Raw genomic sequence first — 27232 nt, 5'->3', positions numbered from 1 at the left:
GTGGTATCCATGGTAAACAGCGGGTTACTAAGTGCGCGCGTGCCCCTAGTAACCCGATGTTTACCATAGTTACCAGCCAGATCGTTGGTCCCGCTGGTCACACACAGCGATGTGTGCTGGCCAGCGGGAGGCCAACGACCAAAAAATGGTCCAGGACATTTTGCAACGATCAGTGACCTCACAGCAGGGGCCTGATCGTTGCAAAGTGTCACACACAGCGACATCGCTGGTGAGGTCGCTGGTGAGTCACCAAAACCGTGACTCAGCAGCGATATCGCTATGTGAGACGGGGGCTTCAGGCCAGACACCAGATTGGTAATCAGTTGAAGCAATCACTCCTTTACTCTTGTTAGCATCTCAGAGGCCTCAAGTCATTGTTCTCCCAGTCACTGGTCCCATTATGTGGATGGGAATAGTAGACCCAGTGGAGCCGTCACAACACGGGGGGTCTCACATCTAGTCCCAGGTGATGGGGCTCGGCCACAGGAAAATACCTTCACCAATGCACAATTAGCTTTAGGCAAAGTGCTTCCCTAGGGCCGAGCTCAATTCTGGGGAGCGGCTTTGGGTATTTAGGACACTGACGAAAAAATGGACGGGTTGTTGCTGGCTGGAGCTGGATACACGTGCTACGGTAATGGGATCTGTTGTCTGGAGGGGCATAGGCTGTGACTGCAGACTGTTCTGGTGGGAGATACCAAAGCTGTGGGCCAATCAAAGGTTGGGAGACAGTGGGTATCGACTGATACGGGGTGTGGCAAGATGACTCGCTCGGCTCTCCCGGTGGCGGACTCAGGACACACATTCTCAGGTTACCTTTGTGCTGGTTTATTATGGCATAAACTCATGCAGGGTTCCACAGGAAAAATAAACAAGACCCCTCTGGGTTAAACGGGAAAACAAAACAAAGTATAGCTTCAGTCCATAGGTGAGCGGGTTCCGCCCGCTCTCGGTAGCACAAACTGCACAGGTAAAGTCCTTGTGAAAAGCTCTGCAGCTTCCACAACACTTTCTGGAGACTTCACTCTCCAGACCACACTCCAGAGAAATAAAGGGACTGAGCTTTTACACATTGCTCAGCCACACCCTGGAGGGAGGTAGGGGGAATGGCGTCCCGCCTTCTTTGCCATTCCCATAAAACCGCACACCCTTTAACAGAGTAAACCCACCAGCATATAACATGATGGTAGAAATGAAGTAGGTCTTAGTTCACACAAAGAGAGCATCCTGAGTGACACATACCTCCCCTCACATATAAAACCAGTGACACTGTCACAGGGGGCAGTAGAATCATCGGCCCCAGTATGGGATCTTGTGGACTGAGGACATTGCATTGTGATCATCTACCGGGAATTGATGTAAGACCGTGGATGTAAGTAATAAAAAAGTTACATTGTTAACCTGCCTAGGTGATGATTACAACCTCATATCTTCACACCGACTATTTTAGACTCTAACTTCCTTTTATTTTGGAAAATCCACTTGTACATTTTAGCCACAATGAACAATCTTTTGTATTGAAGCATCTAAAGACTGTGTGCAAAGGTCATTGTGAAGGGAGGGTAGGAGGGTCAGCTGTGGCATCACCTATTGTGACTGGTTGATCCGGTGTTATCAGCTGTGTATAGAGGTGTTAATCCTGCCTCTGATAGTATGGAGCCTGCTGAAAACTCTTCCTGAAAGGACAGGAAGCATGAGTCTAACATAGCCCCAGTGGCCAGTGTGAATATTGCAAGATTACTTTTTTTTTTAAAATAAAAATCGAGATATATATATAAAAAGTATTGCCAAAATAGTACATGTAACACAAAAACCTGTGTTCTGATGATACAGTACCTTCCCTTTAAAACAGTGCAGTGACAGATTGATCTTGCCAATTCTATGCTCTAGAGGTGGCCTAGGACCGGAGGACGTGATCAAGGGATTGCAGCGGTGTCTCTACTTGTTAGTTGGAACAGGAGTTGTTCTTATTCTTACATTAGCCAAAGGAAACAGCGCTGTTTATTTTTGCAGGAGCTCTACTCTCAGTTATGGGATGGTGGCTGGTACACGCTTTAGGATCTAGTACAAAGTGGCCATGTAGATTTATCGGTTAAATCCATCTGGCTGCCAAATAATCATAAATATTTGATTTGTGCTGTATGTTTGTGTTTTTTTTTGTTCAACATCTGCAATTATAATTATGAGGAAACGGCTGTTCTAAAATTTCAGTTTATTTTTATATATTCTTCATAGTTGTATGTATTGTTTAAATAAAGACAGCACTATGTATTCATCAAGTTCTGAAATATATAAAAACAATTCCTTTTTCTGTTAACTAGATGTGGATGAATGTGATGGAAGCCATCGCTGTCAGCACGGATGTCAGAACATCATAGGTGGCTATAGGTGTAGTTGTCCACAAGGCTATCTTCAGCATTACCAGTGGAATCAGTGTGTGGGTGAGTATTCTTAATTCGGATTTTGATAATTTAGTTGTTAATCTTTTCTTGAAGGAGACTGGATGTGATTGGTCCAGTAATAGTTGTGGACTACATAACAAGTGTTCAGCACCTCTGGGAATGCTTTCAGTCCTGATGAAGGGGGTGTAAATCTTTCATCAGAGTAAAAAAAAGGAGTATTTTGAGGAATCTAAAGTTTAACACATATTCTGGTTTGTACTGTAGAATTCTGGTGTGCATGAGCGGTCACAGACTTCCGCTGACGTCACATCAACAGAACGGCAGTTGCTTTTCCTGTTGACAGGGCGGGACTACTGGTGTCACGCTGATTGCCAGCGGGCTCTCCTCTGCCTAATTGGGGGTCGCCGGCTGTCAGTCAGCATGACACCAGTAGCCCCGCCCTGTCAACAGGAAAAGAAACTGACGCTCTGGTGACAAGGAGTAGCTGAATCTCTGGCAGGAGCGGTCAATGACCGGTGCCGGGTACAACAGACAGATAGTTATCTCTGTTAGCAACTACATGCCTGTTAGTGCTTCGGCACATTTTTTTTGAAATCCCGGATATCTCCTTTAAATGAAGCCATTCAGTGGTCATGTAACTGCATGAACCATGCGGTGTAAACCCAGCTGGCCAACCAGAATTCTATGTGCACTGAATGATCGTTAATAATACATATAAAGGGATATTTACTCGAAAGAGGACCCAGATATTCTGAAATGACTCTCACTAGGGCGAAGCAATCTGAATGAAATACATGCAATGTGCTCCTCAGTATATGGAGCTTCAAACAAGCCAGGATGCCCCAGCGCTGGAGCGATGAGGTAGGCACTGGACAGAGTCGCAACATCATCTGTATGTGAGCCGCTGAAAATCCCTTTGCCACTCACCAAAAACCATTCCATGATCAAGAAGTCAGTGTAACGTGTGCAATGTCTCGGTTGCGCATTACAGGCCCCATTTTGACACCACTGTGAATACCAATGTGTACCTGGACATATTTGAACAGTTCGTGAATCAACTGGATGATCATGAGTTAACGGAAAGTTACTTGCAGCATGATGGAGCAGCGTGTCACACATCGGCAAAGAGCATGGCCGAAATTTAGTCCCTTTTTGGCAACAACGTGATTTAAAGAAGGGGCTTTCGCTGGATCTGACACCACCAGAATTCTTCCTTTGGTGTATGCGCAAAGGGAAAGTCTCAGTGCCTAGCACAGTGGAAAATTTGAAGGAAAACATCCAACGTGAAATTGTTGCTATTCCCCTACATATGCTTTCTGATATCTTTAGGAGCATGGATCACCACGGCAAAATGTGTTGAGAGTAGTTGGGGAATGAGTGTTCGTAGGACTACTGGTACCTGATTATCAGCCTATCTGAACAGGCCAGCAATCACCTGACGAAAGAGCAAAATATTCTTTTAGCATGTGCGATGATTTTTAATCAGACTTAAAAATCATTGCTATAGACAGTACATCGTCCTGTGTAAACAGGTGATGTGCTACTGATAATATGATATTCTATGCTACACAACCATTTGTATTAATGATCGGTTTGTGCACATAGAATTCTGGTCGGCCTGTCTAAATAGGTCAGTAAAAGACCAGTGATTGGCTTGCATGTAGCCACTCAGTGGTCATTTATTTGGCATAGATCTTGCAATGTAAATCCAGTAAGTTGATCATTAAATACAGTCATTCTGTGCACTTATAATACCATGTTATCAGCAGCACATCACCTGTATACTCAGGATGATGTGCTGCCGACAACAGTGATTATTAGACTGGCTTAAAAATCATCACACCCAATAAATGAGCATTTTCCTCTTTTGACGGATTACTGCCATCCTGTTTAGACGAGAAATCAGCCATTACGAATGCTTGTTTCCCTATTATCGACCCGTCTAAATTGGACATTCGTTTTCGAACCTTGTTGTTGTCCTGTAATATTAGAGATCAGCGCAGCTTTGACAAAAGAATACTGATATCTATGAAAAACAGGATGGTTGCCACTATTAATATATGAACAAGCTTAGTCAAATTTGGACATTACTTTGTAAGGAGAAAAAAAGCAAAACCTGTGTAATGTGGCGCGGGGCGGTAGCCGTGGGCAAGGTACTGGTCCCTTGCGCTCTGGCACGTTACATGAAGGTGGAGGTCCTGGCTGGGTGTGTGGACTTGTGCTGTGAGGACGCTACGCCGTGCAGGCCGCATGTAACCGTTGTTGCAGATTCGCCATGACCAGATGTTGGACAGTTCAAGTAGGGAGACCACCAGTTGAAAATAAACTTTTCAACAATAACTAGGAAGGGATTATATACAGGATATAGCTGGCAGAGATCTTGATGAACGTTTCTTTCACAATATGCAACATTGTCCTTACACTTTTTTTCAATCCCTCTCTCTCTTCACTTTTTCTATTTCTCACTACTTCACCACAACCCAGCTCAGTACTAAAGTCCAGCTAGCAAGAGTCCTTTACTCAACCTGCGGTTCCGCGTTTTTTTTCCCCTCTAGGGAACTATGGTGCCAGTATGGCCAATACTTATCTTCTCTTTTTCTGACGCTCTGGAACTCCCGCCCTGGGCACTCTCTTCGTCTTGCGTACTTTGACCGGTCCTGATCCGTTACCTTACGAGTTGTATACTCTGGGCTGTACTGCTAGGCATCCTCTGCCAGGTACCGTCTCTAGTAATTCACTCTCTCTGTCACTTTTCCTGGGTTCTGCTCATCATGTTAACCCTTTTTCTTGGTCTCCTCTAATGACTAGGGGACATCCACGAACTGTGGAACTGCTCACACTGGACTTTAGGTCCTTTTACTACACACGCTGGGATCTTTCTGACGTCTCAACAGGAAACTGTCTCTTTCTCATCAACTTAATCCCTCCCACTCTGGGCTAGCCCCAAACATTAACTCTCACTATCCCTACTGCCAAACTACACACAGGATCAACATCACCAACACAAGTCACAATTCACTTTGTACATCACAATTCACATTACACATTACAACAATTTACATGTTCTTCAAGGATGAATGTGGGCAGTATGTCCCTCTCCTTACACCTGCAATAATGCTTAAGTTTGTGAACTCTTCAGAATTTTCCATATTTCTGCATAAATATAAAACTACAGCATCTAAAAGTAGATAAAGAGCAAAGTCCAACATTTTTCATTTGTTTGATTTGGTTCTATCTTTTCACTGTGGAAAATGATCCACTATAACATGTCTGTGAGTGGCAAAAGTATGTGACCCTTTAAGATTTGTAGATAATGTGAAAGTGAAATTAGAGTCTGGTGCCTTCAATCAATGAGATGAGTGGGAGACATTTTTAGTTAAAAAAAAAAAACAAAGCAAGGAACTATCAATGTCTGTTCTTCACAACACATTTGTGGAAGTGTATCATGGCACGAACAAAGGAGATTTCTGAGGACCACAGAAGAAGAGTTGTTGATGTCCCTCACGCTGGAAAAGGTTACAAGAATTTCCATTCCACCAATCCACAGGCAGACCCATTGTGTATCAATGAAGGACATTCAAGGCCATTATTATCCTCCCCTGAAGTGATCAACCAACAAAGATCACTACACAAGCAAGGCATATAATAGTTTGTGAGGTCATAAATGACCCCAAACGTAATTGGCTAAGGTAATAAGGTAACATTAGCTAATGTTAATGTACATGAGTCCACCATCAGGATGACACTGAATAACAATGGTGTGCATAGCAGGATTGGAATCCACTGCTCTCCAAAAAGAACATTGCTGCCCGTTGGCAATTTGCTAAAGATCATCTGGACAAGCCAGAGGGTTATTGGAACAATGTTTAGTGGACAGATGTCTGGACAGTGGCCTCAGCAGGGACATGAACTTCATGTGCATCTGATTTTCATTAAAATGTGTTTATACCTCACACAAAGCCTAAAAGAGGTTACTAAGTCTAAAACAAATGGTTACACAATTTGCCAAGTCATAAAAGAACAACTAACATATCCTTGTTTCCCATATAGATAAGTGAAATAACCATGCACATGTTTTGCTGTGGTTGGGGGAATGTTTTGCAGTAAACATAAGTAATCCATTACCAATAAGAGGAACTGTTCTATTAACGTCACATGTAATGCTGGCAGATGTGTATGGTGCCATCAGTTAGTGAAGGCGTGTGTCACCATGGCTTCCTTTTGTTATTGTATTATTTAATAGGCATAGAGAGACATCCTATTCCCAGACAAATGAACACTCGTTGATTTTCTCTCTGTTGTCTACATGTATTATTAATAAAAAACCAAGCAATGTGAACTGAGGTCTAAGATGGTAGACATGCAAGAAATAGGAGCATGTTCACACTAGCAAAAAGAAGCAAAACCTACAAAAGACAAAAATATATCTCATACCCTACCATCATTATATATAAATGTAAAGCAAAGTTGCATAATAAATATAGGGTACTTAGTGAACTATTTTTGATCAAAAAAAGTATACAAGCCGTCCCACCAGCGACAAGGTGACCCTAAATTGGGACGGTACCTATACTGTCTATATTAAAAACCTTACTGTATATCAAAGTTGAAGTAATGCATATAAAAGGGTAGACAAATAGGACCGGGTCCCAATATCAGACCACCTAAGCCCGTGGTAAGCTACATATATACTAATCAGCTCAACAAGGGGGATGCCACACCCTTAATTTGCACAGAATGCAAACAAGACAAAAAACCAAGCAATGTGAACTGAGGTCTAAGATGGTAGACATGCAAGAAATAGGAGCATGTTCACACTAGCAAAAAGAAGCAAAACCTACAAAAGACAAAAATATATCTCATACCCTACCATCATTATATATAAATGTAAAGCAAAGTTGCATAATAAATAATGTATTATTAATAACAGAATAGTATTAGACATATTACATTTATTTTTTTAATTTGTATATTCTTTATTTTAACAAACATTTCACAGCCACAACTCGTCCAACAGCGGGACGCAGCCTCAAGAGAGAATTACAAACAGTAATAATCTAAAAGTGTAAAGAAAAATAAGTGAATAAATTGTGACTCATAAAGCATGAAACATAGTGTACCTGACCGAGTAGATGTGGGGCCCTGGCAATGTGATTTTAATAATTAACTAACTAGCGTGATAGGGTGAAAAAAAGAAAAGAGAATAAGCAGAAAAAAAGAGGAGAGGGAGAAAAAAAAACAGGATTGTCCAGGACATGCCGACAGTGAATTTACTACTGTCTGAGAAACCCCTTAGCTGACCAGGTTTGAGAGTTATGCTAGATTCGACCAGTATGCTATAGTTTCTTGGAAACCAACCAGGGGTGCAAGGTCTCGCTAAACGAGGAGATTGTGTTCTCCGATGAGATCAGGTTCTCTTTTTTCATAATCTCATTGATCCTGGAGAACCAGAGACATAACATGGGGGGCTCTGGATCTAGGCACCTCCATGAGAGGAACGCAAGTGCGATCAGCATTAATCAGATGATGAAAGAGAGAGTGCTTGTATCTTTGGATAGGAATGTCACTGTAATGCAAGAGGGAATTGCAGTCCTATAAGTTTAAAGATAATCCATTAGACACTATTCCAGAAAGACACAAGGACACGGCAAAACCAAAAGCTATGGAATATGGTACCCTTCTCCTCCAGACATCTCAAACACATGAAAGGAATGGATGGTCGTAGCCTGTGTAAGTGAGAAGGCACACAATACCATCTTGATAACATCTTGCACCCACATTCTTAAAAACTAGAACTGATAGAGGATTTGTGGGAAAGCAGAAAAATCCTCTGCCTTTGACAGAGAAATACCAAGGTCTTGTTCCCATTTCAGCAAAAACTGGGGTGTTGGACGGTCAAGTGGGGGTGGAGGGTGAGACCAAACTCATGTAAATTAAAGAGAGTGATATGAAATTCATTTAACCAAGATTGTTGATTTCAGTGTTCTAGCAGCAAAAAAAAAATGTGTTCTCTTATCTCAAAGGAGATTTGAGTCTCTTTTTTTCTTCAGGATTAAAAAAGGGGATTTCATTATACAGAATGGGCAGTGTTATTTATGGCCAGTGTCTGGTATTGTTTCTCACTACCATTTAAAATGACTCTGCAGTCTAGGGACTACATTTTATTTGACTGGCCGCACTGGCCAATTAGACAGCAGGGGAGTGTCTCAGACTACTTAATCACAGTGTGCCTCAGGTGGCTGGAGAAGCATTGGGCCCATTTTTTCACAATACAGGGAGGACCCTAAAACTGCAGATTGGCAGAAGGACAGTACAAAAGGAGGGCTTAGTGTAATATTATTATATATTCCTTATCACATATTAAATGTTATCCCTGAATCAGAGGGTCACTTTAAGTAGAAAGTACCATGGTCCCTAAAACTTGTTAATTGTAATTTGTGTTTGTCTGGTGTTCCCTTGCAGATGAGAATGAGTGTCTGAGCAGCCTCGTGTGTGGAGGAGCCACATGTCACAATACACTGGGGAGCTTCAAGTGCATATGTCCAACAGGATTTCAGTTTGAACAGTTTGGCGGTTCTTGCCATGATGTCAATGAGTGCAGTTCTTCCCAGGCTCCATGTAGCTATGGCTGTTCCAATACGGAAGGAGGCTATGTATGCGGCTGCCCACCGGGGTACTTCAGGATAGGACAAGGGTAATCATTTTTATTTTCATTTAGAACCAAGAATGTCATCAGTGTTATTTTTGTACAACGAAGAAATGCAGCGTACCAGTTAAAAATTGATTCTTACATATTATTAGGCCATATCAGCTACTTTCACTTAATGAAGATTAACTGAATTTTTCCAATTAGCTCAAACAGATTTCACTCTGTGTTGTGTTCGGGTCTAATAATACATAACTTTAAGTAATCCAATAAAAAACAAGCTACGGCTAGGTGCTCACTGCATCTGTGTCCACTGTCAGGCATATACAGTACAGACCAAAAGTTTGGACACACCTTCTCATTTAAAGATTTTTCTGTATTTTCATGATTATGAAAATTGTACATTCACACTGAAGGCATCAAAACTATGAATTAACACATGTGGAATTGTATACTTAACAAACAAGTGTGAAACAACTGAAAATATGTCTTATATTCTAGGTTCTTCAAAGTAGCCACCTTTTGCTTTGATGACTGCTTTGCACACTCTTGGCATTCTCTTGATGAGCTTCAAGAGGTAGTTACCGGAAATGGTCTTCCAACAATCTTGAAGGAGTTCCCAGAGATGCTTAGCACTTGTTGGCCCTTTTGCCTTCACTCTGTGGTCCAGCTCATCCCAAACCATCTCGATTGGGTTCAGGTCTGGTGACTGTGGAGGCCAGGTCATCTGGCGTAGCACCCCATCACTCTCCTTCTTGGTCAAATAGCCCTTACACAGCCTGGAGGTGTGTTTGGGGTCATTGTCCTGTTGAAAAATAAATGATGGTCCAACTAAACGCAAACCGGATGGAATAGCAAGATCCTATCCCAATATGTAGTAGGTGTAATAATAATAATATTAGCAAATACCTTCAATTAGAAATGTAGTATAGTTTTCTGGTTTTTCACAGAGACACAGATAATCAGAAAAACCATACTACATTTCTAATTGGAGGTATTTGCTAATATTATTATTATTACACCTACTACATATTGGGTTAGGATCTTGGAGATGGGAGTACCCCTTTAAGCTCACCATACACATCAATTTTCCAAGGTCCATATACAAACATACACACTAATGTGTGTTGGCAGAGTTTGGTTGCCATGTAATCTAATATGTATTGTGGGTTTTATCCTCAGTAGTAAAAAGAACTCAATAAAGTATAATTCAATGAGCCCGGTTCCGAGAGTAGCCTAACCTGTATTTGCCAGCTAATGTTGTTGACTCAGGGGAGGCTGATTTTGGAGTTTTCATTTTTTCCTCCCCATCTTCCCAGAGCCATATCTTTTTCATTTTTCCTAGCTGTATAGGGCTTTTTTTTTGCGTGACGAGTTGTACATTTGACACCATTCATTTTACCATATATAATATATTGAAAAACCGGAAAAAAATGGAAAAATGGAAGTGGTGTAAAATGGTGAAAAAAAACCCTTGTGTCTTGATTTTATATTGTTCATTGTGCAGTAAAAATGACCAAGCAATATAATTCTTCCGCTCAGTGCGATTATGGCCATACAAAAATTATATAGGTTTTATTTTAGTGGCTAAAAAGAATTTAGTGTGAAAAGATTCAGTATACAGTGTGCTTTATTTAGTTAAAGGGGTATTCCCATCTCCAAGATCCTATGCCAATATGTAGTAAGTGTAATAATAATAATATTAGCAAATACCTCTAATTAGAAATGTAGTATGGTTCTTCTGATTTGCTATGTCACTTACCCCATATGCAGGGCATTGCAGTAGCTGAGGTATCTATGGTTAAGATCACTCATATAGTGACAGTTGTTAGTGGTCGTAACTATGGATACCTAAGCTACTGCAATGCACTGCTCATGGGGTAAGCGACATAATGAATCAGAAGAACTATACTACATTTCTAATTGGAAGTATTTCCTAATATTATTATTATTACACCTACTACATATTGAGAGAGGATCTTGGAGATGGGAATACCCCTTTAAATCTCTGCTCATTCTGAGCTTTTCAGTCAAGTGTGCAATCCTCCTAGTGACTGACAGCCTATAATGTATGTGTTCAAGCAGAGATAGCTGTCAGTCACTGATGGCACCACCCACTTGACTGAACAGGCCAGAATGAGCTGAGGTAAATAAATAAAACACAGGTTAAAGGGAATATTTTTCTACAAAAGTATATATCAGTCTGCTCAGTGTCCCTTGTTTTTGGGTGTATTTACAGTGGCCAATCTGCTGTCAGTGAGCTACCTATAAACCGATCAGCCATTGTAGAATTGCCTGTGTAGACACAGGGCAACCGAACTTCCATTCGAACAAAACGGTAGTTAATAAGATCGTTCTTTGTTCCTGGAATATTATTGTTCTTGACAGCACATCTGTTTATACTCGACAAACGGGAATTTTGGTCATTCGTCAAGTGATGGACAGCGGATATTTGGTGCAAAGCGGTTCTAGGAATGCTCATTCCTCATTTTCAGCCAGTATACATGCACCCTAAATCATTCTGCCTGGAGATTGCATGGCATTGTCAATGTGATAGGTTGGCTGCCTGCCCTATTCAAAATCTCTAAATGTTTCTTCATTCGATGCTGCCGTGATTCCATGATCAAACAATACATTGCTTATTATAGTGCAATGGTGCGGCATATATGGAGTTATTGGATTACTTAATAAAAGTTATGTTTTATGTGTTCCTATATCAATCTGTTTTATAGAGCACTTGATAAGGCTACAAAATAGGAGTCAGTTCATTATTTGGGTAAAGAAAAATGTAACTGGATTTAACTGCTTTGATTGCTGGAAGGACAATGCCGAGACTCTCACATGGTAGCTAAAATGAAGGTGTAGAAGCCCTCAGCTGGCCACTGTGCGCCTTCATTTCTGACCATCTCTATCCTTGGAGATAAAACGATCTACAGAATCTGCAAACTGCTATCCCTTCTCTCCGAAGCAGAAACTCCGGGCATGGTGGTCACCTCATTGTTTTCTCTAGTTATTTGCGCAATTATTCATTAATAATCCCCACTGCTTTACCGGCATCTGACACCTGATGCACCTCTATGTGCTACTAGATTAAAGTCAAACCTTGGGTACATTTTCATAATTACCAAAATGGGGATACTGTGGAGGTAATCAGAGCCATTAATTCCTTATGTGTAGTACCTCAAATTCTAGTCATCAAGGCACTTTTACAACAGGAATTGTTGACCTACTATGTTATTGGGCTATATATGTGACCCTAGCAGTTTCATTTTACCGATTATAAATGTGCCTGAAGCTTTTCTAATCTATTTTACGAGCAAACGAACAGCTAAAGATTTAATTAGATGCTACAGTGTGCTGAATGTGGAGGCAGTGACTTTCCGACTGTTGGGAACAATTCTCAGAAACTGCTCTTGGCACGAAGGACATTTAATGCCACCGCCCTTGGAACAAACTATGTAGTGTAAGTGTTATGTTCTGCTACCAGAGCTAAGGAAAGAGAGGAGATCTGTCCCTACGATAGAACTCAGCTGAATCCCTACGATGTAACAGGGAACCTGATCCTGCGATCAGACCTGCTAAAGTCCTAAGCTAGTCTGTACGGAGACCTATAGATGTGGGGAAGGAATCCCTACAAGTACTAAGGACTGGGAGGAAAATGGGACACCTCCTAACAGAAATAGTAGCAGACAGACGAACAAACAAAATATATAGAACATAGAGGTCCGTAGACCAAGCAAACTAACAGAGTTAGATACAGAGCACAGGCTAGCTAGAAAGTAGTTATACAATGAAGTCCAGCAAAGCCAGAAGGGCGGAGCAGGATTAAATAGGCCAACAAGGTCATGTGACCAGCAAAGGAAAAAACCTAAGAGCAATGTTCTAACAGTACCCCCCCTTCTAAGAGGATCCTCCGGATCCCCTAGGACCAGGCTTATCAGGAAATCTCCTGTGAAACACTCTGATAAGTCTGGACGCGGAAACATCATCTGACCTCACCCAAGAGTTATCCTCGGGTCCGAAACCTTTCCAGGCCACAAGATACTGCAAACTACCTCTATACCGTCTAGAGTTAAGGATGCGAGAAATTTCATATTCCCCGTCCACCACCGGAGGAACAGAGGCAGAGGCGTCACCATCCGACACAACAGCTTTTTTTAACAGAGAGACATGAAATACCGGATTAATTCTCCAGGAGGTAGGAACCTCCAACCTAACAGCAGATTGGTTGACAACCTGAAGCACCTTAAAGGGCCCTACAAACTTGGGACCCAATTTCTTAGAAGGAATCCTCAACCGCAGATTCCTAGAGGACAACCAAACCATGTCACCAACAGCGAACAAAACCTCCTGTCGTTTCCTATCAAAGTAGTCTTTAGATTTTCTGTTGGCCTCCTGAAGATTACCACGCACATCCGTCCAAACTCTCTCCAAATCACCGGAAAAATTCTCCTCCTCCGGCACGGCAGATCCCAACTTGGAGAACGACCCAAACGACGGATGTCTCCCAGAACAACAAAAAAAAGGCGAACAACCAGCAGAAGAAGATGTATGATTGTTCAGAGCAAATTCAGCAAGTGGCAGAAACTCAGACCACCCCTCTTGATTGTCTGCCACAAAACAACGCAAGAACTGCTCAACATCCTGGTTTTTCCTTTCTGTCTGGCCATTAGATTCAGGATGATATCCGGACGAGAACGACAAATGAACTCCCAACCTGTCACAAAAGGCACGCCAAAAACGAGCCACGAACTGAGGACCCCTATCAGAAACAATGTCAATAGGAACGCCATGAAGTCTGACAATTTCCTTGACAAAGGCCTTAGCGAGAGTTTTAGCGCAGGGCAGTTTGACAAAGGGAACCAAGTGACACATCTTGCTAAAACGGTCCACGACCACCCAGATAACAGTAAAACCCTCAGAGGGGGGAAGGTCAGTTATAAAGTCCATAGCCAAATGTGTCCAAGGAGCACTGGGAACCTCCAAAGGACAAAGCAACCCCGCAGCAGGAGTATGTGAGGACTTAGATCTAGCACATATAGTACATTGACGCACCCACTTAATGACCTCCTTCTGCCATCCAGGCCACCAAAAACTGCGACCCACCAGTCTCTTGGTCTCAGAGATTCCGGGATGACCTGCCAACCGAGACTCATGACACTCAACAAACAAATCTCTCCTAAAGGTCCCAGGCACAAACAACCTCCCATGAGGAGTGTTAGATGGGGCATTCTCCTGTGCTTTAAGAATCTCATCTTCCAAAACGGAGTCCAAAGCAGCTATCACAACACCTTCTTGTAAAATGTTCTCCTCTTTCTCAGCACCGACTATGGGAGAAAAACTGCGAGACAAGGCATCCGCCTTAACATTCTTAGTACCAGGGATGTAAGTAACGGAGAAATTAAACCGCAAGAAAAACAGTGCCCACCTAGCCTGACAGGCATTCAGGCGCTTGGCAGCATCAAGATATATCAGATTTTTATGATCCGTAAGAACCTGAACGGGAAATTCCGCACCTTCCAAGAAGTGGCGCCAGTGTTCAAATGCGAGTTTAATAGCCAGCAATTCCCGATTACCAATATCGTAATTCAGTTCAGTCTCCGAAAATTTTTTTGAAAAAAAGGCACAGGGATGTAATCCATCCCCGTTATCCTGAGACAATACTGCGCCAACCCCCACAGAGGAAGCATCAACCTCAACCAAAAACGGCTTAGTCACATCAGGCTGCATAAGGATGGGAGCAGAGGTGAACCTCTCCTTGAGATACACAAAAGCTTCAATGGCCTCAGAAGACCACTGAACCGCATCAGCACCATTCCTGGTGAGATCGGTCAGAGGTTTGACAATACTAGAAAAAATTTTTATGAATTTTCTGTAATAATTGGCAAAACCTAAAAACCTCTGTATCGATTTCAAACCAATAGGCCTAGGCCATTCCTGTACAGCTTGAACTTTCACCGGGTCCATCTCAAAACCATCGCTGGAGATAATGTAACCCAAAAAACTAATTCTCTGTACAGCGAACTCACATTTCTCCAGCTTAGCAAAAAGCGAATTGTCCATTAATAACTGTAATACCTCACGTACGCTCCGCCAATGAGACTCCAGATCCGGCGAATAAATCAAAATGTCATCCAAATACACAACCACATTTTTGCCGATCAAAGGTCTAAGGATATCATTAATAAGATTCTGAAAAAATGCAGGAGCATTAGTAAGACCAAAAGGCATAACCAGATTCTCAAAATGACCCACAGGAGTGTTAAAAGCAGTCTTCCATTCGTCACCCTCCTTCATGCGCAACAGATTGTATGCCCCCTTAAGGTCAATTTTAGAGAACCACTTGGCCCCCATTAACTGGTTAAACAGATCAGGAATCAATGGCAGTGGGTAAGGATTGCGTACAGTAATTTTGTTAATCTCACGAAAATCCAGACAAGGACGTAAACCGCCGTCCTTTTTTTTTACAAAAAAAAATCCAACCGCCACAGGAGACTTAGAAGGCCTAATGTGACCGGCGGCCAAACTTGTCTGTATGTATTCCTCCAAAGCCTTCCTCTCAGGAATAGTAAGGTTAAATAAACGACTTTTAGGAAGAGTCGCTCCAGGGACAAATTCAATAGAACAATCATAGTCTCTATGGGGAGGCAAAACCTGCGATTCCTTCTCAGAAAAAACTCTCCAAAAATCCTGAATAGGAACAGGCAATTCTCCCCTATCCAAAGCTGCAATACGCCCGTTACAACACTTGTCATAACATTTATGGCTCCAGGATTTAATTTCACTGGTAGACCAATCCAGTACAGGATTGTGAAATTTTAACCAGGGCAATCCCAATATTACTGGAGAAGGCAAGTTATTCAAAACTACCAAATCCAATTTCTCATGGTGAACACCATTAATAGTGAGAGGAAATTCACAGACCTTGAGAGTAATATTCTTCAAAGGGGAACCATCCACAGAAACCACAGCAATGGGGGATGATAAAGGTTCGGGTTTTAAATTGAGTCTTTCCAAGAATCCCCCATCAATTACATTCAGAGTAGACCCACAATCGACAAACACCCGAAATTCCATTAATTTTTCCTGAGCAATCGTGGAAGCAGCTAAAAATACACCCTTGGAATTTAAACAGGCAATACGGGCATGACTGACCATTTTTTTTTCTTTCTTCATACGAAGCTCACAGCCTTTAATCAAATGACCAGATTTTCCGCAATAGAAACACAAGCCTTCAAAAAATCTACGGTCTTTTTCTTGAGAGCGAGGTGCCACCGATCCAATCTCCATCGGTTCACCACTGTTAGTACACACATTCTCATAACCAGAAACTGACATAGCAGAGGATTTGCTCTCATTAACCCTTGCACGCAGTCTCCTATCCACCCGTATAGCTAATTGCATAGCCTGTTGCAAATCTTCAGGTGTAGGATAAGCAATTAGCAGGTCTTTAACCCTTTCATTGAGCCCAGCAAGAAATAGACTTTTCAGAGCAGAATCGTTCCACCCTGTTTGAGTAGACCAACGACGGAAATGAGTACAATATTTTTCCACATTACCTGATCCCTGTTTCAAACGTCTCAACTCAGTCTCAGCTGATGCGACACGGTCAGGATTATCATATAATAGTCCCAAAGCAGAAAAAAAACTATCCACTGATCTGAAGCATGTATCACTAGGTTGCAAAGAAAAGGCCCACTCCTGAGGCTCTTTGCGCAAAAGTGACATTATGAACCCTATGCGCTGGGATTCATCCCCAGAGGACTTGGGTCTCAAACGAAAATACAATAAGCAAGCATTTTTAAATGAAAAAAATTCTCGGTGTTCACCAAAAAATAAATCCGGCAAACATACCTTAGGCTCCAAGAAATGTGCTCCAGGACAGTTACTCACGTGCTGATGGAGCTCGGCCACCTCCAGAGAGAGTCCCTGCAGGCGATGAGCCAAATCCTGAACCGACACCATGATGGAACAGAAAAATCTTTCCTTAGAGAATTTGCAGGCTGGACTTACTGTTATGTTCTGCTACCAGAGCTAAGGAAAGAGAGGAGATCTGTCCCTACGATAGAACTCAGCTGAATCCCTACGATGTAACAGGGGACCTGATCCTGCGATCAGACCTGCTAAAGTCCTAAGCTAGTCTGTACGGAGACCTATAGATGTGGGGAAGGAATCCCTACAAGTACTAAGGACTGGGAGGAAAATGGGACACCTCCTAACAGAAATAGTAGCAGACAGACGAACAAACAAAATATATAGAACATAGAGGTCCGTAGACCAAGCAAACTAACAGAGTTAGATACAGAGCACAGGCTAGCTAGAAAGTAGTTATACAATGAAGTCCAGCAAAGCCAGAAGGGCGGAGCAGGATTAAATAGGCCAAAAGGTCATGTGAACAGCAAAGGAAAAAACCTAAGAGCAAGGTTCTAACAGTAAGGACTGTGTCACATGTGCTAGCGTTCTCTAACTTCTCCATTATTGTCTCTACAAAGATGGAGAATTAGACAAAACTCATTTCAGAATTACATTTTTTGTCATTTTGCAAACACAGTCTTGCTTTTGTTTGTTTTTTTGTAATTAATGTTATGTGTCTTGCATTATTTTGCCTACATTTCAATCTTTCTGAACTTTGATAACACATTGAGATGACCCAGAGAGGAAGCCAGACATGTCATATTCAGAATATAACAGGTCTATAATATAACACATACAGCACAACACAAGAAAGGGGCAAAATTAAATATTCTACTAGTGTATACAATATCTTAAATTGCATAAAATGATGTTCATACAGAATATAATATTTCAAAATTCACCTAAAAAATAACTTTATCTAACACTCAGAGGACCTGTCACCAGATCAAAAGTATCCAATTTTTGTTCTTATCTTATTCCTGCTGCTCTCCTGAGTAATCCGCTTATTTTTATTTATTTTTTTTAAATCCTCCATACGATTCCAGAGATATGGGCTTTTTTATTTAGAGCTATTTTTATGGTCTTTACAAGGGGGGCTGGCTCACAGGATCCTCTGGGGGGTGTCTGTAGGCTGCTCTGCATTATTACCCTGTGAGCAACACAAAAAGACCATAAACATTTGCACAAAATAAAAGACCCATATCTTTGCATCCGTATGGAGGATTTAGATAGAGAAAAAAGTGAATTACTTAGCAGAGCAGCAAGAAATTAAAGAAGAGCATAAATAAGAGCAAAAAACGATTTCTTTTGGCCTGATGAAAGGACCTCTTTAAAGAGAACCTATCATGCTGAACATGCTGCTTTAGATATAGAGCGGAAGGAGCTGGGCAATATGAGGGGATAGGATTCATTAGAATTTGTAATTTATTGAATTAAATCCCTACTTACTCTTGAGTTGTGTGACCAATCCCACTCAATGGTTAACAACCTTCCATGTATGAGCAAGCATACAGAGACAGCTGTGAATCATGGAGTACGACCATACACTGACCCTTGATCAGTAGGCATTTACATCAATTAAAAAACCAAAGGGTGTACGAGACCAAATATGGGGGCAGTGAGTTTTTATGATGTATCCATGACTTTCTTAAACCCGAGACATTATGCCCAGTTTATTAATAGGATTACAATTTATAAACAGAAGGCATCTCATCTATGTGATTACCATCAGATATGTGTGTCTAGATTCACCTAAATTGCTGCTGTTCTTTCAGACACTGTGTTACTGGAGCAGGATTGAGCAGAGCTCAGGATATGGCAGTAAGTGGGGAAATAGATGACAACTCTTTATCCCCAGAAGCATGCTATGATTGCAAGATCAATGGCTATCCCAAAAGAGGAAGGAAACGGAGGAGTGCCAATGACACAGATACAGATGAGGAGGTAATTACAATGAACACTATATGAAAAGTATAAGGGTGCTTTCACATTGCGTTTTGTCACATGTTTCCTGTTCCCTCCGAACGCCCCCCCTCCAAAACGGGATTCGGGCATATGTGCCGAAATGGCCATAGGCTGTAATGGCGCCGACAGACTGAACGTGGGCTCTGTCATGCATCATTTCGGACATATACTTGAGGCGGACGTATACTTGAGGCGGACATGTAGTCGATTGCGTCTGGCCCAGTAGATGTACACACCTGAAAATGATTGATATGTCATTATAGTCTATGGTCCCGTTGGTGCGTATGCCCAAATCCCATTTTGTGGGGGAGTTCGGACATAAGCCACGACGGGGTCATCGAGCATATGACAAAACGCAATGTAAAAGTACCCTGAAAAAGAAAAAAATAAATGTCTACTTGTCCACAGTTTCTTTTAATCTAAGTAAATCAATAATTCTGTGGTAGATTTTATGTATATTCATAGAGATGAAGCGTTGCTCTTCTGCTACAGAGCTCCATATTTCCTGTATAGATTGTTAAATGATATCATTCACTACAGGGAACTTAGTGCAGACCATGTTTACATTGGAACATGCTCCCCCTCTCACGGTGACTACAGCTGCCCGAATTATTGTCTGTGCAGGGGACTTGTATCAGACAACAAAGCTTTGACGCCTACTACGACATACTAAGGCCTCAATCAGACATCAGTGAATTTTATCATACATAAAAACATACATTTTCTAGCTGGACACTAAGTAATACTTCAGCACTGAATGCTAAACCTAAAATGTCATCATGTTATAAGTTATTCCATTTAAAGGGAATGTGTCATCAGAAAGTGACTTCAGATTTTTATTTAACTGTTGACATTTTTTCAGTTCACTTTATATATCTGTGGATCTTTGCAATCCTGTCTTATGTTAATGAAACAGTTGAAAAGTGTTCTATAAAAAACATAAAACATGAGCCTAACATGGGGCCTAGAAGCTAGTGGGGAACAGAAATCTTGCAATTTTGCACTAGCCACAGGGCCTCATACTTTACATTCTTTACAGAACACAAACTATTTCGTTAAAATCAGACATGATTTCAAAGAGAGGTGATACCTCTATATACAGTAGACAACACAGGATCCACCATTCACAAAAGGTGATGTCAGAGCTCACCTACTCCCCCTCCATTCACATTCACCTTCGTCCTTTTCAGAGTGTGCTCAGATTTCAACCTCAGAAGACTTGTATACAAACAGGGTCTGCGTCAGTATAATGTTGGCCTAGATGTTAAGGCCAGTGGTAAATTTGCAAGGTTACAGTGCCTTAAAGTATTCATACTCCGTGACCTTTTCCACATTTTTTTCAAGTTACACCTACAATCTTTAATGTATTTTATTGGGTTTTTAGGTGTTACATAGTTTATAAGGCCGAAAAAAGACAAGCGTCCATCCAGTTCAGCCTATTTCTTGTGCACTGCAGCTATTCCTCAGTGTTGATCCAGGGGAAGGCAAAAAAAAAACATGCGGTATAGGCCAATTTACATCATTGAGGAAAAATTCACTTCCCGACACCAATCTGGCAGTCAGATTAAATCCCTGGATTAATTAACTAAGCATAAAATGTAATTTTATTGTTCTCAAGAAAGGCGTCCAGGCCTCTCTTGAACTCATTAAGTGAGTTGGACATCACCACTTCCTCTCCCAGAGAGTTCCAGAGTCTCACGGCTCTGACCGTAAAGAATCCCCTTCTATGCTGGTGCAAGAACTTCCTTTCCTCCAGACGCATAGTGTGCCCCCTCGTCTTTGTCACCATCCTTGGTATAAACAGGTCATGGGAGAGATCTCTGTACTGCCCCCTGATGTATTTATACATGTTTATGAGGTCTCCCCTAAGCCTTCTCTTTTCCAACGTAAATAGGCCTAATTTTGACAACCTCTCTGGGTATTCTAGTCCCTCCATTCCCTTTATTACCTTAGTCGCCCTCCTTTGTACCCTCTCTAGCTCCAATATGTCTTTCCTGAGCACCGGAGCCCAGAACTGTGCACAATATTCTAAGTGCGGCCTTACCAGCGCTTTATACAGAGGAAGAACAATGTTCTCATCATATGCCCCTATTCCTCTTCTGATGCATGCCATGACTCTATTTGCCTTTGCAGCTGCTGCCTGACACTGGGCACTCCAATTTAATTTGCTGTTAACCAAGACACCCAGGTCCTTCTCCGTGTCAGATTTCCCCAACGGTTTCCCATTTAATATGTATGGGTGACTGCTGTTTTTCTTTCCCATGTGCATGACCTTACATTTATCGACATTGAACCCCATTTGCCATTTTTTGGCCCAACTCCCCAATTTATCTAAATCCTCCTGTAGCTGTGCCCTATCCTCATCTGTATTAAATACTTTACAAAGTTTAGTTTCATCTGCAAATATTGCTATTTTACTATGCAACCCTTCCACTAGATCATTAATAAATATATTAAATAATATAGGGCCCAAGACAGACCCTTGAGGCACCCCGCTAGTAACCCTGACACCCCCTGAGCTTACTCCATTGATAACCACCCTCTGCTTTCTATCACTCAGCCAGCTATTTACCCACTTGCACACATTATCCCCCAGACCAAGCATTCTCATTTTATAAACCAACCTTTTGTGTGGCACGGTATCAAACGCTTTGGAGAAGTCAAGGTATACAACATCCACTGACTCTCCCCGGTCCAGCTGTGAGCTCACCTCCTCGTAGAAGGCGATCAGGTTTGTTTGGCAGGAGCGATCCCTCATGAATCCATGTTGATATGGAGTTAGACAGTTATTATCATTAAGATATTCTACAATAGCATCTCTAAGAAATCCTTCAAACAATTTACCCGCAACAGACGTTAAGCTTACTGGTCTATAGTTCCCAGGGTCACTTTTAGACCCCTTTTTGAATATTGGTACCACATTTGCTTGGCGCCAGTCTAGTGGGACAGTCCCTGTCCATAAAGAGTGCTTGAATATAAGATACAGCGGTCTGTCTATCACATTACTTAATTCTTTTAGTACCCGGGGGTGTATGCCATCTGGGCCTGGTGACTTGTCTATTTTGATATTATTTAGGTGTTTCTGAACTTCCTCCTGGGTTAGGTGGGTGATATTTAGCGGAGGGTTTACTTTATCACTCTGCATTTCCTCCGATAAATTGTTTTCTTTTGTGAAACCAGTGGAGAAGAAGCTATTGAGTAGGTTTGCTTTACTCTCATCGCCCTCTATGATTTTACCCAGGTTATTTTTCAATGGGCCAACTCCATCAGTTTTAATCCTTTTGCTGTTTATATAGTTAAAGAACAGTTTGGGATTCGTATTACTTTCCTTGGCAATTAGTCTCTCTGTCTCCTCTTTTGCTATTCTTATTTGTTTCTTACAGATTTTGTTTTTTTCCCTATAAGATATTAGCGCTTCCTCGCTGCCTTCTTGTTTAAGTTTACCGAAAGACCTTTTTTTGTTTTTCATTGCCCTCTTGACTTCCTTATTTAGCCACATTGGCTTCCTCCTATTCCTAGCCCTTTTATTCCCATAAGGTATGTACCTTCTACAGTGAATATGTAGGACTGTTTTGAAAATTTCCCATTTTCTATCCGTGCTTCTATTACTGAAGATACTATCCCAGTCTATAAGGTGAAGGGCATCTCTTAGCTGATCAAACTTAGCCCTCCTGAAGTTCAGTGTTTTTGTGACCCCCTTGCTGGGCACCCTACTGAAGCACATGTGGAATTGTATAATGTTGTGGTCACTATTTCCCAGGTGCCCCCCGACCTGCACCTCAGTTATTCTGTCTGGCCTGTTAGTTAATATTAAGTCTAAAAGGGCCGTCCCTCTAGTTCAGAGGTCCCCAACCTTTTTTGCACCAGGGACCGGCTTTAAGCAAGACCAGTTTTCCATGGCCCGGTGGGGGTGGGGGCGGGGCTTTGGTCATATGGGGGTGGGGTTATGGATGGGTGGAGCTGTATGGGGAGGATGCTGGCGGGACCTCGGTGTACAGCGCTGCTAAGTAGCAGCATTGTACATTGAGCGTCAGTGTATACAGCGCTGCTGCTTAGCAGCGCTACACACTGAACACCGGTACCGGGAGCCGCGTCACTGAAGCCAGTCTGCTGCCCCAGCACGCCCCACATAACATGTTCTGCCGGGGGCGTGTCAGTGAGGAGAGCCTGCCGCCCCACCCCGTCAGGAACACACCATGCTGTGCAGGAGGGCTGCGTCACTAAGACCCGCCCCGTGACGTACAACAGGTACCATGCTGTGCTGTGGAGGGCTGCGTCACTAAGACCCGCCCGACGCCCCACCCCGTCCTGCATAATGTTCTCTGCCGGGAGCTGCGAGCTGTCACGGCTATGGCAGAAAACATTATAAATCCACACAGAGCGAGTTCTGACCAGGCGCAGGGCCGCGGAGCTAGCTGTCAGCGGCAGGGCCGGCTCCAGGTTTTTCTGGGCCCCGGGCGAAAGTCTCAGTGGGCCCCTTTAACACATACCACGATTCATGATGCAGAGATACGGCGGAGAAATATATATATATAGTACAATGCAAAGATTTCACTTCATGAGTGATATCTATTGTAAATTCTACAATAGCTCAGAAACCGGTGAATCGCTCCACACAGAATAGTGGCCCCCATATAAGGCTCCATACGGAATACTGGTCCCCATATAACGCCCATACGGAATACTGGCCCCCATATAACGCTTCATACGGAATACTGGCCCCCATATAAGGCCCCATACGGAATACTTGCCCCCATATAAGGCCCCATACGGAATACTTGCCCCCATATAAGGCCCCATACGGAATACTTGCCCCCATATAAGGCCCCATACGGAATACTGGCCCCCATATAAGACCCCATACGGAATACTGGCCCCCATATAAGGCTCCATACAGAATACTGGCCCCCATATAACGCTCCATACAGGATACTGGCCCCCATATAACGCTCCATACAGGATACCGGTCCCCATATAATGCTGCATGCAGGCTGTTACCCCCCACATAATGCCCCATACAGGCTGTCCCCCCCTTATAATGCTCCATGCAGGCTGTTACCCCCCACATAATGCCCCATACAGGCTGCCCCCCCTCTTTATAATGCCCCATGCAGGCTGTCACCCCTCCTCTTTATACTGCCCCATGCAGGCTGTCACCCCTCCTCTTTATACTGCCCCATGCAGGCTGTCACCCCCCCTCTTTATAATGCCCCATGCAGGCTGTCACCCCTCCTCTTTATAATGCTCCATGCAGGCTGTCACCCCTCCTCTTTATACTGCCCCATGCAGGCTGTCACCCCTCCTCTTTATACTGCCCCATGCAGGCTGTCACCCCTCCTCTTTATACTGCCCCATGCAGGCTGTCACCCCTCCTCTTTATAATGCCCCATGCAGGATGTCCCCCCCTCTCTTTATAATGCCCCATGCAGGCTGTCACCCCTCCTCATTATAATGCCCCAAGCAGGAATCCCCCCCTCTTTATAATGCCCCATGCAGGCTGGTCCCCACCTTATAATGCCCCATGCAGGCTGTCACCCCTCCTCATTATAATGCCCCAAGCAGGAATCCCCCCCTCTTTATAATGCCCCATGCAGGCTGTTCCCCACCTTATAATGCCCCATGCAGGCTGTCACCCCTCCTCTTTATAATGCCCCAAGCAGGATGCCCTCCCCCTCCCCTCTTTATACTGCCCCATGCCTCCATACATTAAAAAAAAAATAAAAATCAAATACTCACCTCCCTTCTCCTCACCTGCTGCCCGCCGCTCGCTGCTCGGCTCCGAACTCCAGCGTTGTCGTTTCTTCCCGCTCAGCGCTCCCTGTGACGGCTCAGGGGAGGGCGCGGTGTAAAGACGTCACCGCGCCCTCTGACCTGAGACGTCACAGGGAGCGCAGAGCAGGAAGACAGCTGATCTGCGGAGGCACGGGGAGAGGTAAGTATCCAGCTGCCGGGGCCCTGAGCAAGCGGCGGAGAAGGGCGGGCGCTGACACCGCTCTCCTCCGCCCATAACCCAGCGGGGTGCGCGACCGCCAGTGGGCCCCTCTGCCTGCTCAGAGCCCCGGCATTTGCCCGGGTGCTGACGCCGGCCCTGGTCAGCGGCGCCGCGGACCGGCTGAAAAACCCCAACGGCCCGGTCCTGGTCCGCGGACCGGCGGTTGGGGACCTCTGCTCTAGTTGGTTGCTGCACAAGATACACCAACACAAAGTAGCAAGTTTTTGTGAAGTGTAAAGTAAATGATGGTTTTCTAAATATTTTAAAAATATAAACCTGAAAGTTGTGACTTGCATTTATTTTTAGCCACCCTAAGTCAATACTTTGTAGGACCACCTTTCACTGCAAATACTGCTGCAAGTATTTTCATTTATTTCTCTACCAGCTTTGCACATTTAGAGGCTGAAATTTTTCCTATTATTCTTTGCAAACTAGCACTAGCTCAGTGAGATTGGATGGAGAATGTCTGAACAGCAATTTTCAAGTCTTGCTACAGATTCTCAATGGGATTTAGTTCTGGACTTTGACTGGGCCATTAACAAACATGTATATGCTTTGATCGTTGTAATTCTGAAAGTAAATTTATGGTCGTTATCCTGCTGGAATGTGAACCTATGCCCCAGTCTCAAGTTTTTTCCAGCCTCTAACAGGTTTTTCTTCAGGATTGCCCTGTATTTAGCTCCATCCATCTTCCCATCAGCTCTGACCAGCTTCCCTGTCACAGCAGAAGAAAAGCATGATGCTGCCACCACCATGTTTGATGGTGGGGATTGTGTTTTCAGGGTAATATCCAGTGTTAGTTTTCTGCCACATATAGTAGTTTGAATTTAGCCCAAAAAGTTCTACTTTTTGGAGGAAAACCTGTTAGAGGCTGCAAAATACTTGAGACTGGAACATAGTTTCACCTTCCAGCTGGACACCGACCCTAAACTTGCTGACATAGCTTCAATAGAATGGTTTAGATCAAAACATATTCATATGTTTGAATGGCCCAGTTAAAAAATACATTTAACCCTTTTACGACATGCGTTGTACATGTACAACGCAAGTCGGAAGGGGGTGTCTGGAGCCCGCCCCATCCCCAGCAGGTCATGGCTGTGTGTTACAGACAGAATCTGCCTCTACAGCTCACAGGACAAAAATTAAAAAAACATCAGAGAAAAAGAAACAACCTTACCAACAACCAGTCAGATTACCAATTCACCAACAAGATGCAGACAACCCCCATGATAAAGATGGGGGGGGTGGGGTGGAAAGCACAGGTGCAAAATACTGATGGAGCAAACACTCACAAACCTACCACTTCATGAGGGGGTGGTTTCCCAGTATTAATAATACTCAGATGAAGCTTGGATAAGGCGCCAGTCACACAGGTAAGTGTGATGCACAGTGTCTTGCTTACAGCCCATACTATTAGATCAGGCAGGCTGCCCAGCACTATATAAGTGCACCCCACAGGGACAGACATCCCAAATCACTCAACCAGCTTCCGCCATCATCTTCACAAGGTCTTTTGCTTTTGTCCTTGGGTTGATATGCACATGTTGGACTAAAGCATGTTCATCTCTGGGACACAGAACCCGTCTCCTTCCTGAGCGGTATGATGGCTGGGATTCCCATGTTTGTACTTTCGTATAATTGTTTGTACAGATGAACGAGGCACCTTCAGGTATCTTGAAATTGTACCCAAGGATGAGCCAGACTTGTGCAAGTCCACAATTCTCTTCCTGATATCTTGGCTGATTTCTTTACTTTCCAATGATGTTACACAAAGAAGCAGTGTGTTTCAGGTGTGCATTAAAATACATCCACAGGTGTGACCTAAAACGGGAAAGGTTTATTCTGATTTCATGCCAGATATTGAGAAAAACGTGCATATGTGTCTTTTTATATAGTGTGTGTAAATGTCTGCTTTCAACTGTATATAGTCCTGTGCAGCCCGCCTGATTTAATAGTATGGGCATCATCAATAGGCTGTAAGCCAAATAATGTGTAACACACATACCTGTGTGACTGATGCCCTATGCAACCATCTTCTGTGTGCATTTTTAATACTAGGCAACCACCCCCTCTATGAATTGGTAGGTTTGTGAGTCGTTGCTCCATCAGTATTTTGCACCTGTGCTGCCCCCCGCCTTTATCATGGGAGTCTACTGCATCCTGCTAGAGCATTGGTAATCTGACCTGTTGTTGGTAAGCCAGGACCTGCCTCTAACAATCGCGGGTGTAGCAGAGCTCCGCCAACAATTGTGAAAAGTAGAAAAAAAAGTATTTAAAAAATATGATAAAAAAACACAAGTTAAAATCACCCAC

General features: G+C 43.0%; 1 protein-coding gene across 2 annotated transcripts in view; it reads left to right on the top strand.

The window, feature by feature from the left end:
- FBN1 (fibrillin 1) overlaps nucleotides 1–27232 on the top strand; it is a 305286-nt gene that overhangs the window by 268515 nt on the left and 9539 nt on the right. For both annotated transcript variants that reach the window (XM_073653071.1, XM_073653070.1), the window contains exons 63-65: nucleotides 2322–2441; nucleotides 8865–9096; nucleotides 18738–18906. In XM_073653071.1, the coding sequence (XP_073509172.1) occupies nucleotides 2322–2441; nucleotides 8865–9096; nucleotides 18738–18906 (521 nt within the window). The remainder of the gene's footprint in view (nucleotides 1–2321; nucleotides 2442–8864; nucleotides 9097–18737; nucleotides 18907–27232) is intronic.

This window comes from Phyllobates terribilis, unplaced genomic scaffold (genome assembly GCF_046119375.1).
Source record: "Phyllobates terribilis strain yellow unplaced genomic scaffold, ASM4611937v1 Scaffold_11__3_contigs__length_659146591, whole genome shotgun sequence".
Taxonomy (NCBI): domain Eukaryota; kingdom Metazoa; phylum Chordata; class Amphibia; order Anura; family Dendrobatidae; genus Phyllobates; species Phyllobates terribilis.
This window is presented reverse-complemented; position numbering and strand designations above follow the sequence as displayed.